The 13,278-nt window shown below is 42.0% G+C and overlaps 1 protein-coding gene and 1 pseudogene across 2 annotated transcripts; one reads left to right on the top strand and one right to left on the bottom strand.

Moving 5' to 3' along the window:
• Nucleotides 1–950: 950 nt before the first annotated feature.
• Nucleotides 951–2,895, top strand: LOC101763877 (annotated as a pseudogene).
• Nucleotides 2,896–4,950: 2,055 nt separating this feature from the next.
• On the bottom strand, nucleotides 4,951–10,751 carry LOC101764277 (ankyrin-1). Of its 2 annotated transcripts, XM_004959286.3 has the most exons (11): nucleotides 10,536–10,751; nucleotides 10,234–10,422; nucleotides 9,399–9,533; nucleotides 8,541–8,680; nucleotides 7,813–7,887; nucleotides 7,518–7,637; nucleotides 6,660–6,812; nucleotides 6,424–6,513; nucleotides 5,915–6,085; nucleotides 5,745–5,824; nucleotides 4,951–5,344 (listed from the first exon to the last, which is right to left on the bottom strand). In XM_004959286.3, exons 1-11 carry the CDS (start codon nucleotides 10,705–10,707, stop codon nucleotides 5,329–5,331), a joined length of 1,341 nt encoding a protein of 446 aa, XP_004959343.1. In that variant the 5' UTR covers nucleotides 10,708–10,751; the 3' UTR covers nucleotides 4,951–5,328. The 2 variants fall into 2 exon arrangements, with proteins under 2 accessions (XP_004959343.1, XP_012699315.1); XM_012843861.2 differs by lacking the exons at nucleotides 4,951–5,344; nucleotides 5,745–5,824 and having other exon boundaries at nucleotides 5,938–6,101.
• Between the last annotated feature and the right edge of the window lie 2,527 nt (nucleotides 10,752–13,278).

A 13,278-nucleotide genomic window follows, 5' to 3' on the forward strand; every position in this document is an offset into this window, starting at 1 on the left:
TACATGTCTTATTTGTGAGCCTCATAAGCTACAGGTAACGTCTAGAGTAAAGGGCTTGTTATGAAGCGTAGTTCTATATATTGATAGGGCGTTTATGCACTTATAGAAATGCATTCTAACATTATCCAGAAAAAGAAATGCATTATAAAGAAGGCAGTTTTTTTGCATATAATAATTCTCTTAAGTTTCCGCCATGTCGTCAGTGAAAAACATGTAACTTTGTTTCAATGCTAACTTTGTACATGTAGCATCCAAGGCAAATGCCACGACCTTATCTATCAGAAGAAAATATATGTTATCTTCAATTCGGCCACCTACCTGTCATCTATGGCTACACAATAATGCCAAATAATACGAAGCGATTCAGTTCAGTGGCACCCTATTTAATGCGCCATCACCTTCATACTCCTCAGTTCCTTCTTCCCTGCTATCATAGATTATAAGTAGCCACAATGCACAGCGCATAAGGGCACGTACAACGGGGCTGTAAGCCCCGTCTCCGTAGCCTCCAAAATGCAAAAAACCCCCCGCCGCTCAGCAGTAAAGGAGGAAAGAGAAGATGAGCGTCGCCTCACCACGCGACGGCCCGAGCTCGTGCTCCCAGGCCAAGACGCCGGCTCGCCGCGCGTTGTATGGAGGTGTCGCCTCGCTTCGTCGCCTCGCGGATCCAGCTGCGCGCGCGAGAGAGGTGAAGATTGCCGCCAAAATCCCCAATATTTGTCTCGGCTTCATCCTTCTCCGCCTCCACCATTCTTCCTCGCCCATCTCCACCGATCTCTGCTGCACTGCCTCGTCATCGACTGTCTCCGCCGTCCTTGCTGCCGTTGCCTGTCTGTCGCCGTTCTGTGCTGCCCAGCCACCGTCCGATGTCAAAGGAGGCGGCACCGGCTTCGAAGAGGAAGGCTACGGCGGCGGAGAATACCAGGACGTCCGCCGCTCCGACGGCGGCGATGGGGAGCAGGCTTCCCCGTGGAACCGGCTTGGCGGCAACATTCATGGGGCTTGCAAGCAGCTTGGCAGCAGCACCCAACTCATCCAACTCGGCGGCGGCCCTCTTCCCTGCTGGTCGCGGATTTGGCTCCACCGGATGGGGATTTCCAACATCTGGTGGCTCTCCTTCCTCCAATGGATTCCCAATCCCTCCTTCCCCATGTCCAGTATGGTGGGAAGCACCTGGAGTTGGTACTCCATCGAATTGGGATCCAACAAGGTAAAACACTAAGCTCTATCTGTAAATTAACCCATGTGTGCTCTGAATGTTTGTTCTTCCAGTAGAATCTTTTGCTCTGATTGAATGTCTGCTCTGTATATTACTTTCTATTTGTCAGCGGCAATGCTTAAACTATAGGACTACTCCAAATGCTAATTTCATATCTTGAATTTGTGGTGTTAAACTGCTATCAGGTGCTGTTAAATTAGCTCTTTTTTGGTGTGAACCACTCAGTTTGTGCTCAGTTTGGTGTGAACCACTCAGTTTGTGCTCTGAATTTGGTTCTGAACACATAACAAAAGTGATATGTTATATACCACACTTTGTAGTGATTCCCTATAGGATTACAGAATGTGATCTGTTATAAGAAACTGAGATGCATATTGGTAGTGCTAAAATTATTAGGACTATCTGATTAGGTGCATTCAGAATGCATAAGTTGATGGTACCCTAATTTTTGCACATGGTGGCACTATTAATTTCTGATGTGTGTTATTTTTTTACTTAAGGGACAAAGAGACACACCCACCTGGTGGATTTATGAGTTATTTTCCTAACCAGCCGCATAACATTCATTTGGTTGGAGCAACAATGAGTACAACAATTTCAAACCACAATGCTGAAAGTTCACCAATAGATTTGGAAAATTTATCTGATCACCAGCATGATGGAGTTGATAGTGACAGTGAAAATGTAAGAACTGAAAAGCGGATCTTATGGACAATAGATGAGGATGAAAAATTGATGAGCTCTTGGGTTGAAAATTCTACGGACTCTACATAAGGAGCTGATAGGGGTGGCAACCAGTATTGGGGTGAGGTTGTTGATTCGTACAACAAGAGTATCCCGTTAAATAGGAAAAGAAATGCCAAGCAATGCAAGGATCGATGGCACAAGATCAATAAGTGGACTGACCTTTTTGAATGTGCTTACTTGAAGGCTCAAAGAGTATTTGCAAGTGGTTATTCTGAGGATATGTGGTATGATGCAGCCCAAACCTTTTATGTGGAGGACAACAAAAAGCTTAAGCTAGGACCCTTCACGCTAAAAAAGGTTTGGAAAGCTTGCCGAGGAGAGCCAAAGTGGAAGACATACAATGAAGAGTTGAAGAAGGCATGTAAAAGGAAGGCACACCAGCTTGATCAAGGAGAGGATACAAATGATGAAAGTTCAAATGAAATGCCAAAGAGACCAATAGGGCAGAAAGCAGCAAAAAAGGCTTCTCTTGCTGCAAAAGGTAAATCAAAGGAACTAGGTGAAGATGGTATATCAAAAGAGTCAGCAATTGATGTGGATGGACTTGATAAGTTGAGCAAAATACAAGAAAATGTTGCTGCAAATCGCATGAAGGCGTTAGAGATTCAACAGAAATTGTCTGCTGAGAAGCTTGAAAGCTCTAGGATGGCTCACCTTACTGCTCAGGAGAACAGAGAGGCAAAGAAACTTGAGAAAGAGGCCAAGATGATGGAGGCCTACACTACTCTCATCTCTAGAGATACAAGTGCAATGTCTGATGAAGAAAAGTCTGAACATATTGCTACCATGAAGTGTTTTAGAGAGAGGCTATTTCCTAGTAGTACTTAATTTTGGTATGTATAGCTGCAGTGTACTGTATACTCAGTTTATTATTACCAGCTATAATCTGATTGTGTGTTTGTGATTGCAGGGACTATGAAGACATTTGAGATGAATTTTGCTATAAGATTGGCTTTTTCCAGTGTAGTACTATCTGGACTGTTCAGTTATCTAGTGTGTGAACTTGTGAGTTAAATTGCTATCAGTTTTTCAGTTTATGAACTTGTAAGTTAAAGTGCTATCTCGATGAGAAAAATGCTATCTGGACTTGTAAGTTTTTCAGTGTATGAACTTGTAAGTTAATTGCTATCTGGACTGTTCAGTTTTTCGTCAACCATATGTAATCTGGAAGCATCAATTTGTGTTTGTCTAGTGTGAACAGATGGCCGTTTTCATGTTCAGTTGTGCATGTCAGTTTCAGCATGTGCCTGTTCAGTTTGTGCGTGCACCAGTTCATCTGTGTGTGTGCCTGTTCAGCTATGCGTGTGACTATTCAGTTTGTGCGTGTGACTATTGAGTCTGTGCCTCTTTGCTTTCCTGATTGGTGTATAAAATGTTTGCGAGTGGTAGAGACTTTTTCCATTCCATTTTCATCCGGCATAGTATACTCTTTCCTATGGACTCTCCTTCGCCACCAGATGATCAAAATTATCTTGAGGAAGCCGAGGATTTTGATCCTACAGAGGTGTTCACTGTAGAAGATTTGCTAGCAGAGGATGAAATCTTGGAAGAATTTATATGCAAGATTGGAGATCAATTGATGGCCGGTACTGTTGAAGAATCATCTGAAACTCGCCACCGTCGACGACAGATTGGACCAAGGAGGTACATACCAAGGAGTCGTGAGAAAGGTCATGATGATCTCGTCGCTAATTATTTTTTCGCAAATCCTATATACACCGATGAAATGTTTCGTAGGAGATTTCGCGTGAATAAACCCTTGTTTCTTCGCATCGTACATACTTTAAGTGAGAGGTTTCCTTATTTTACACAAAGGCCGGATGCAACTGGTAGAGAAGGGCTGTCATCACTTCAAAAGTGTACATCGGCTATTCGGATGCTAGCATACGGTACACCGGCAGATGCACTTGATGAGGTGCTCAAGATTGCTGCAAGCACTTCATTGGATATTTTGGGAAAATTTGCTATTGGAATTATTGAATGTTTTGGTAATGAATACTTGCGCCCTCCTACTACCGATGAACTAGAAAAAATTTTACAAGTCAATGAGGCTCGAGGTTTTCCTGGAATGTTGGGAAGCATTGATTGTATGCACTGGGCATGGAAGAATTGTCCAAAAGGATGGGCTGGTATGTTCACACGTGGTGATAAGGGTGTTCCAACTATGATCCTCGAAGCAGTGGCCTCTCATGATCTCCGTATATGGCATGCCTTCTTTGGTACCGCCGGATCTTAGAACGATCTCAATGTTCTAAACAAATCACCACTGTTCATCGATGTCATAAAAGGTGAAGCTCCTAAGGTACATTACATTGTAAATGGAAATCAGTATGAAATGGGCTACTACCTCGGTGATAGAATATATCCAGAATGGGCGGTGATCGTGAAGACAATATCGTCTCCTCAGACGGATAAAGACAAACTATATGCAAAGATGCAAGAAGGAGCAAGAAAGGATGTCGAGTGCGCATTTGGCGTTTTGCAGTCCCGCTTTGATATTGTTCGTCGACCGGCAAGGCTATGGAAGCAGATGGACGTTATCAACATAATGCAAGCTTGTGTTATCCTTCACAATATGATTGTGGAAGATGAGAAGGAATTGGTTAGAGTTCCTTTGGATGTCAATGAGAATGCGAGTGCGACGATAGTGCTCCCGCCTGAAGTTCGCACTAGCAACGACCCTAATCCATGCTTTACAGAGGTGCTTCGGAGGAATTCCACTATCCAAGCTCGGCCCACGCATAGGCAACTCAAGAAAGATCTAGTCGAGCAAATATGGCAGCGCTATGGAAATAGAGGAAATTAGAAAAAAATGTTGCAATCATATTATATTATATTTGTTTTATGAGAACATGCTATATGCCATTATATATAAATATCATTTGCATTTATGGTTATAAAAAATATTGTAATCATGTTCATGTTACATTTGTTTGTTTCTTATCAAACAACATCACAATGGTCTACTAAAATGATAGGCACGATTGATCATGGCTAAATCCGAGCATTAAAACACTTGCAGACAACTAAACAGACAGCCTCTGTCTGTGGGTTGTACGTAGTGTCTGTTTACCCGTCTGTATTGTTGATCCCAATAACATACAGACAGGAGGCTGTCTCACCATTGTACATGCCCTAATAGCCGAAAATACACAATAACTTGTATTAATAACCTTGCAGAAACAAAGTGTTTAGGGCTTTCATGGGAATGGGATCCATCAGCAGATTAGTTTGCAGACAAAAAACGGAGCACCCCAGGTTTCGGTGGAACCTTCGTCTGTCAGTAGTGTCTTTTTCGGTGCAGTCATAACAACTAAATAAGTACAATATTTCTTGTTTTTCTTTGCAGTAACAACATTTCTTCACGGATGGCCCACACTGCAAATATTGTTAAAAGTTACATTACCATCACGACAGCCGAGCACAAGGCAAACAAGCAGATGACCTAAACTAAATAGGTAAATAAGCAGATAAGCTCATTGGCACAAGCTTCCTAAGTGGCCTAGTTCCCGAATCAAATGAGAAAACTATTGGAAATAGAATCATAATTCAGCTATATTTTGTTTCTCTATAGCACACGATATGTCAACATGGTGTATTATAACAAATAAAGGATCATTTGTACCAGCGATGTATTGTACAGATACGTCACACACCTAACTTTCTTTCTTCCTAAGGAGAGAATCATCTCCTAACCTGGGAGACATCTAACAAAATTTGACCTAAACAATACAATCTTTCCCAATCAAACAACTAAACAAAATAAAGCAGAGGTTACCTCAATGCTTTCTCTGCTGGTTCCCTTTCAAAATCCAGGTTCAAAACATACATGAGTTCTTCAATCGCTCTGCCATACTCCTAAACAAATTAAGTGCATATATACATGACCAAGGAATACAACAAAATAAGGAAAAATGGATGTCATTGCTACTGGGTAGCACGACTTACTTTCACCAGTATCAGAGCTGCTCCTTGTGCATAGCATGATATGGATAAATTCGGCTTCATGTCCCTGTAGGTATAAGCATCATCCAAAGCCTTGCCTTTGTCACCCATATGCAGCAAGCAAAGGCTCCTTTTTGCATACAGGGCTGAATCATCAGGGTTAATCTCCACTGCCTGCAGCCATCAAATGCTTAGACCAAAGAACAAGTCAGTCACTAAATGATACTGCTTATTATTTGTAGTAACTCATAACATATGCAAATATGTGTTTTGTGGATATGGACACTTTCTTGTCATGCGAAACATATGTGCACATTAACCAGTAGTACTAAGACATCTGTTCATTAGAAACTTAAAATAAAAGTCAATGACTATATTGTAGAATGCCAGGTTTATTGGATAATCAGAATCCACATGATATGGACCACTAGTTAGTCAATGTAAGTCAGAACGTGAGTGATATCTGTGAACAGAAAAGCAGCTCAATGTGAGTATATGATGCAACAATTTACCATGGTATACTGATTCAATGCTTGAGCATAATCACTTTGAAAGAATGCATAATCCCCTTGTGCTTCGAAATCGGGTCCATCATTTTCACCCTAAAATGCATGCACAAACTAAATTGTCAAATTTGTAACAAAATAAAAATGAAAATATTAATAAGGGACATGGCATCAATTTCAGCAATCTGCATAAATGCTACCAACTGCCATATCAAGTATGATAGGAAATATTTTGTACATACGTCTGGCTTGGAACTCGTAGGTTTTGCATGTTGAATTATTTCACCAGTGCTCCAATCAGTAACTTGAACTGAAGGGGTTGTGACAAAGGAAAGAAGATCAACTGATTCCTGACACCCTTGGATTGCAGCAACTTCTAACGGTATTCTACCATTCTGTTAAGAAGACAGTCAAGGGAAAATTTTAAAAATAAACATGGTAGATTAGACGAAATAACAAAGCTAGGTATTTTGTCGCACACTGGGCAATGAAAGATGTGGTGAAGGCATTACACCCCAATAAACTAAGATCAGAAAAAAAAGGTGCAAGTAACTATAGGCGATTGGCCAGGGCATGTACTATCTCATTGAGCACGATAACATCTAGATAGATATATAGTTACTGATTCCGAGAATCCCCTTGACTTGTACGAAGAATGAGCAGATACAGTAATGTTTTGACCAACCGTTCTATTCCTATATTCTTCGTTCCAGTGCCAATGAGGCATCCTACTAAATTTAGCATCAGCAAGATATGGTATCAATTCTTCAACAGAGATAAGAAGTGTATGACATCAAAGCATTGCAATTTAACTATTTAATTATAATAAAGAAAAAGGAGAACTGTCATATTCCATCCCCTAACTCATGCACTTTTGTTAGCAAGTGATGCATCTTACTAAAAACAAAAGGTATTTTAAAATATCCCAAGATCTTTACATGTTGCAACAATTAATTCCTTTTATATTAGTTCTATAACATTGATTGGGATATATAATAGAGACTTAGAGAGAACCCAAACTGTTTTGCAAATATAACAGATACAGCCCAGAAACAGAACAAAGAAATAGTGAATAAGCTAAGAAGCAAGAAAAAACACACGTGATCAGGTATATTTGCATCAGCACCAGCTTTCAACAAGCACTTTATGCAGTCAGTTGAGCCAGCATATGCAGCTGCTATCAGTGGAGTTATAGTACCAGGATTGACATCAGCATCAGTCTGCATCAGGAAGTATGCACACAAAATCTTAAAAGTTTTATTAAACATGGTGTTATCTTTCTATGTATGAAAAACAAAAATCAGTTCCATAGCCAAGATCTCCATAAGGGGCCAATAGAAGATCTAACTGGACAAATAAATTCACCTTACACTAAGAAAACAAAAGTTACTGCACCTTAGTAAGTAGTTCCATGCCTAATGAACATGCAGAAGTTGTTGCTTTCAGCGGTGTATGTAGTACTACATTGGGCTGTAGAAAAGACAAAAAAAAAACAAATTACTTGTACAAACAATGACATAAAGTCTAGTAGTGGAATATGAATTTATTAGCATAACAAACAAACAATCACGAGCAATTGTAATAATGTTTATTCCATTGTATCGTTGCTCCAACATTTTCATTGAGATAGGTTTCCAGGTTTCATCAACCATTGACAATCAAGATCACCCCACCCACCAACCTCAAAAAAAAAAAGATCACCCCACCCACCAACATACACCCCCCCCCCCCCCAACACACACACACAAAAAAAAAAGGAATTCACTTTAGTTATGCAATACCCACATTTGCTACCTTTACCCTAAAAATCAATCCATAACAAGAAACACTCATAAAAGGAAGAAAACATAAAGAGCCTTTAGATATGACCCAGTCAATAAAACAATAGTTCTAAGGCCAGCAAAAAAAAAAACTAACCTACCATTTCCAGGCCAAGTAAATAGAGCTGGAGGGGATGGGAAAGAAACGAAGAGAACACAAAAATATCTAGGCCCAAATGAATATTTCCAGCCACAGCCAGAACTTTTTCCTAATTAATCTATCACAGTTGGAGTTCTGCACTCTAGTAAGTTATATATTGATATAAATAACAAATTAAGACTACATGGAAAAGGAAATGTTACATCTGCCTGATGCTGCAATAATAACTTCAGCATTCTAACATTTCCATCCCTGGCAGCAATGTACAATGGAGTTCCATATTCAGACACAGGGTCAGCATAAGCTCGTCTAGACAATAATAACTCTGCTATTTCATAGGTATCTGCATCAAATCAAGCAAATTGCTGGTGTCAAATTAAGATTAAAGCTATATTAACTGAAATACGGCTTCTCATAACTAGGTGCCACCCATATTAAAGAGGTAAAAAAATTAAAATTGAACTACCTAGCATTCGTATTAAACAATAAGCTGAAGTTAAAGTAACAGTCTTAACAAATATGAAGATGGTTTGAAGAAAACAGTTAAAAAAAGGAGAGAATCACTATGAAGCAGTTGTACTTTATAGCAGTTAAGAACAGGCTTCCAGTGACGAAGCAAGACTTCACTACCTGTGTTATCCACCAATGCTGGCCAGTTCCTAGCTTCAGGTAATGATAGGTTAAGGCAATCAAAGCAGCTTTAATTTTGTTTTATTTTTAGGCACGACACGATATGGGACTTCCTCTAGTTTGCCCAAGGCACTTGTTTTCAAAGAAAAATCTGACAAGTTTTTGCAAATTTGTTTACCATAATACTGTTAGACTAACAAATCCACCATATAAAATTGTTTCTATGGATTCATCACCTACACTATATAAGCCAAGATTTTGGACCACTGTTACCAACTCTAGGCAGTTGAAAACTACATGCACAATCTAGAGGCAATAACAACCAGACGATAGAAAATTTTCTTTTAAAGAGAGAATATTCGGCATGACAAACTCAGCTAGAACAACAGCTAAATATTTCCAAAATACATGCATGCAATGGTATTGAGAACCTTCACATATTGCAACGAGGAGTGGGGTAGCTCCATCATAGGCTGCTTTGTTTGGATCAGCATGATGATCAAGGAGAAGCCTGGTAATGGCTGTGGATCCAGTACCATATATTGCAAAAAAGAGAGGCGTCACACCTGGAAAAGGCATAGGAAATGGCAACAATTCGTCAGAATCAGAATGATTGGACACTTCTTGCTTGCGACCAAGTAAAGTGTATAATTAAGCAATACCGCAGTCTGATGTGTGTATCTTGAAATAACGCAAATGATTAAAATGGAACAGAAAAACTGAATGAGTCACAAGGCACAATGCCATCACTGCTGAATTCGAACTCTTTGCAAATCAAATTATGAAGATCCATGACTCAACATGCATTTCACAGCGACCAATTGATTGTGAACTCTTCCCAAGTCAATAACGGTTTTCCTCTTTACTCCAAAACACCAAAAAGGTTTCTTCTTTAGATGGAAATTGGCAAGGCACGGGGGGTGTAGCAAACAAAAGGCTTCCCCCAGAAGCAGTAAAGTCTTCAGAATCACACAACTCGAGAACTGTAGCAGCACTGGTCAAGGCTACTGCAGGAGCACTGGTCATGATTACCACATTTTCCATGCTCCCACACACGGGTTGTGTCACCATAGCCATCCAACGATTTTTCTCCAAAGCAAACACGATGGAATACCTTAAAATACCCCATTTTGTAACGCCAATAAACCCTCCATCTGTTCCACAAATCAGAGAGCAAAGGCTTCCCAACTTTCCATGCTCCACAACACAACCAACCTACCAGGCGAACTATTAATCAGAGGAAGAGGGGGAAGGGGGGAATGTTACCATCCTCGCCACCCGCGTTGACGTCGAGATTGAGGTCCTTTAGGAGGTACTTGCACATTACCGGCTTGGCCGACAACGCCGCCAGGTGCAGCGGCCCGTGACCCCTGTACTTAAAATACGAGGAGCTCTTAATCTCAGCCAGTGCCTCCTCCACGCCCTTCCCCGCCTTCCTCAGCCGCTTCACCAGCACTGCACAAAACAACCACCAAAACCCAATTACCCAATCCGCCGCACAATCAAAAACCGAATCTTTACCAGAACCAAACAATCGGGGAGGTCGTTAAGGCGTCTCAAGAACTCACTCTTGAATTTGGGGACGTCGCCGTCGTACGCGGCGGGGAGGAGCAGCGCCGCCGTGTCGGCCACGGAGAGGGTCGTCGACCTACGAATCCGGAGGCCGGGCGGGAGGTCCGGGAGTCGAGGCGGGAACAAGAGCCGCCGGCCTGAGGGGGAGGGGGGGAGGGAGGAGGCCATGGAGGAGAGCTCGAGGCGGCGGGTTCAGGCAGAGAGGACGAGGGGGACGGGGAATCGGGAAAAGGGCGGGAAGTGGAGGTGGCAGGCTGGCAGCACCGTACAGAGAGGTGCCCAGGTGGAGCGTATTTTTTTATTTTTAACTTTTTTTTTTATTTTTAAAAATAACTTCACCCGGGGTTTATTTGCGCGGAGTGATCCTTTTGGCCGCGCCAGACCGCCTGGCGCGGCAGTAACACGCTGCCGCGCCGCATGCACTGGCGCGGCGGCCCCTGCCACGCTGGCGCGGCGAGTCGCGGCGCCAGGTGGGCGCTGACGTGGGCGGGCGTTTGCCGCGCCAGCCCGCCTGGCGCGGCAGGGCCAGCACTAAATCCACGCGCCGGCTCCCTTCCTCCTCCCTCCCTCCTTTCTTCCTCCTCCAGACACACCACACAGCAGCACCTTGCAGCGCCGGCCCCCACCGCCCCACCCCCAAATCCACCCAAAATCTGACGATTTGGGTGGGAAAAGTAGTGAAAATCGATCCCTGCTTCGTGTGGAAGGTATTCCCCTACTTTTTCTCGTGTTTTACCGTTGCATTTGGTAGATCGGAGGATGTTTAGGTGACTTAGGGTTAGGTTAGTGATTTGAATTTTGAATGAAATGCAATGGTGTTTTGTGTTAGATGATACGTAGTTCATACGCAATTGAGTCTCTGCCCGCGATATTGATGTGTAGAACTTGTTGAATGCTTCAATTTAGGTATATATTCATCAAATTGTGTGGTTTACATGACATGTATTTTTTTTATATCTTCAATTAATTAGTCTCATATTTGTTTCAGTGTTTGTATTTTGTAGATCGAGTGTTTACATTTTATCAAAATGATGTATATAGCTTGTATGGATTACGTGTGTAAAGTTTATTTGTGTATTAAATTTGTTGCACTTGATTTCCAGGTGAGATGGCGTCGTTTGGTTGTGAATACAAACGGCGTAGGTGGTATGTGCGTTATGTGGGCGAGTCCAATGGTGCTGGTCCCGTACCTCCTGCCCTTCCGGTACCTCTTTGTAGATGTGGCGCGCAAGCAGAGGTGAAACAATCAAGGCATCCAAAGACAGCCGCAAGAGCCTTCTATGTATGCAAATGGACTTTTGATCCACTGCCTGCCGCACCTTGTGATTTCTTTCAGTGGATCGATGGACCCGACAAATATGATACTAGGATCCGCCTATTCCCATATTATAGCACAGAGCTTAAACCATACCATCAGTTTAGGCGTTGGGTTCCTCCTCCACCAAACCCACCTAGGATGATCGAGGAGGAGAAGCAGGAGGCTGCTTGTAGGCGTGTGAGGGATCCTCCCATGTGCAAGTGTGGTGTTCCTGCTAAGCTTATGCGTCCTAACTTAGGGGATCCACCTAAGTTTACTCCATTCTTTCGATGCTCCCTAAAGACTCATGTAAGTATATTACGAGAATATTAGTATGTCGTTTAGCTAACAGTTATAATTTTGCAGTATATTGTTCATACTTTAACTTGATGTTACTTACTTGATTTTATTGCTTGGAAGTTGGAGCAGCGTTTTGTAGTTACTTTACGTATGAGTAGTTCACGTCATGGGTTTTTTGCAGGATGGGTGGCCGTTGTGTGATTTCAATGAGTATATATACGGCCCAATGGCAATGTGGCCAACAGAGGAGGAAGTGCGGGAGTTCGAAAGTGAAAAGGCACCGTGGCCATGTGTGTCTTCTCCTAGTGATAGATGCAAGTGTGGTATATTGGCAACAAAAGGTGTGGTGCCTTCTGAACTTGGATATGGTTCGTTCTGTGGAAATGCACATGGCGATTACTGGGTTAGTAACTACTCGTCTCTTATGTTTTATGAAGGTTGTAACTTGTTTCAAATTTGTAAGAATATTGAATTGTTGTTGCAGGAGGGAAGGACATGTGATTGGGAAGATTTTTGTGGTCGATATGATTTGTTATTAAAGTTGGGAAATACATCGGAACCATGGAAGTCAAGGAAACAACAAGAAATTAAAGAAAAGATTAGGAACAAGTATGATGTGCCTATTCCTGACGACGACTTGCTTTGGGGGAAAAATATATCAAGATATGATGCATGAGACTAGAGTGGAACCTAAAGGACTTTATGCAAGGGAAACTATTATTAAGTATTGGAGGCAAAATAGATCCAAGTATCCACGACCTCTAACTGAAAATGAGAAGAGAGAAAATAGGAGGAAGTTGCAGGAGGAGAGGGAGTTGGAGAAACAAAGGTTGAGGGAGGAAAGAGATCGCTTAGGTTATGTGGTTGATCCGAATGTGAAATACCCTAAGGGTTCATGGGAAGAATATTTGCAGCAAGTTAGGGCAAGAAAGAGAAGGATTGAAATGGAAGAGTTACAACAAAAAGCGGAAGAGGCACAGATGGAGACGATGAAGGCTCTTGTTGCCGATTTACCTGTTGGTAAGGTTAATGTCGATAAGAAAGGCAAGGGAGTTGTTGTTGCCGGAGATGATGATGATGATGATGATGATGACGACGAGTTACTTTATGAATGTGACTCGGACTAGATGAACATGTTGATG

This window comes from Setaria italica, chromosome II, assembly GCF_000263155.2.
Source record: "Setaria italica strain Yugu1 chromosome II, Setaria_italica_v2.0, whole genome shotgun sequence".
In the NCBI taxonomy this organism is placed as follows: Eukaryota; Viridiplantae; Streptophyta; class Magnoliopsida; order Poales; family Poaceae; genus Setaria; species Setaria italica.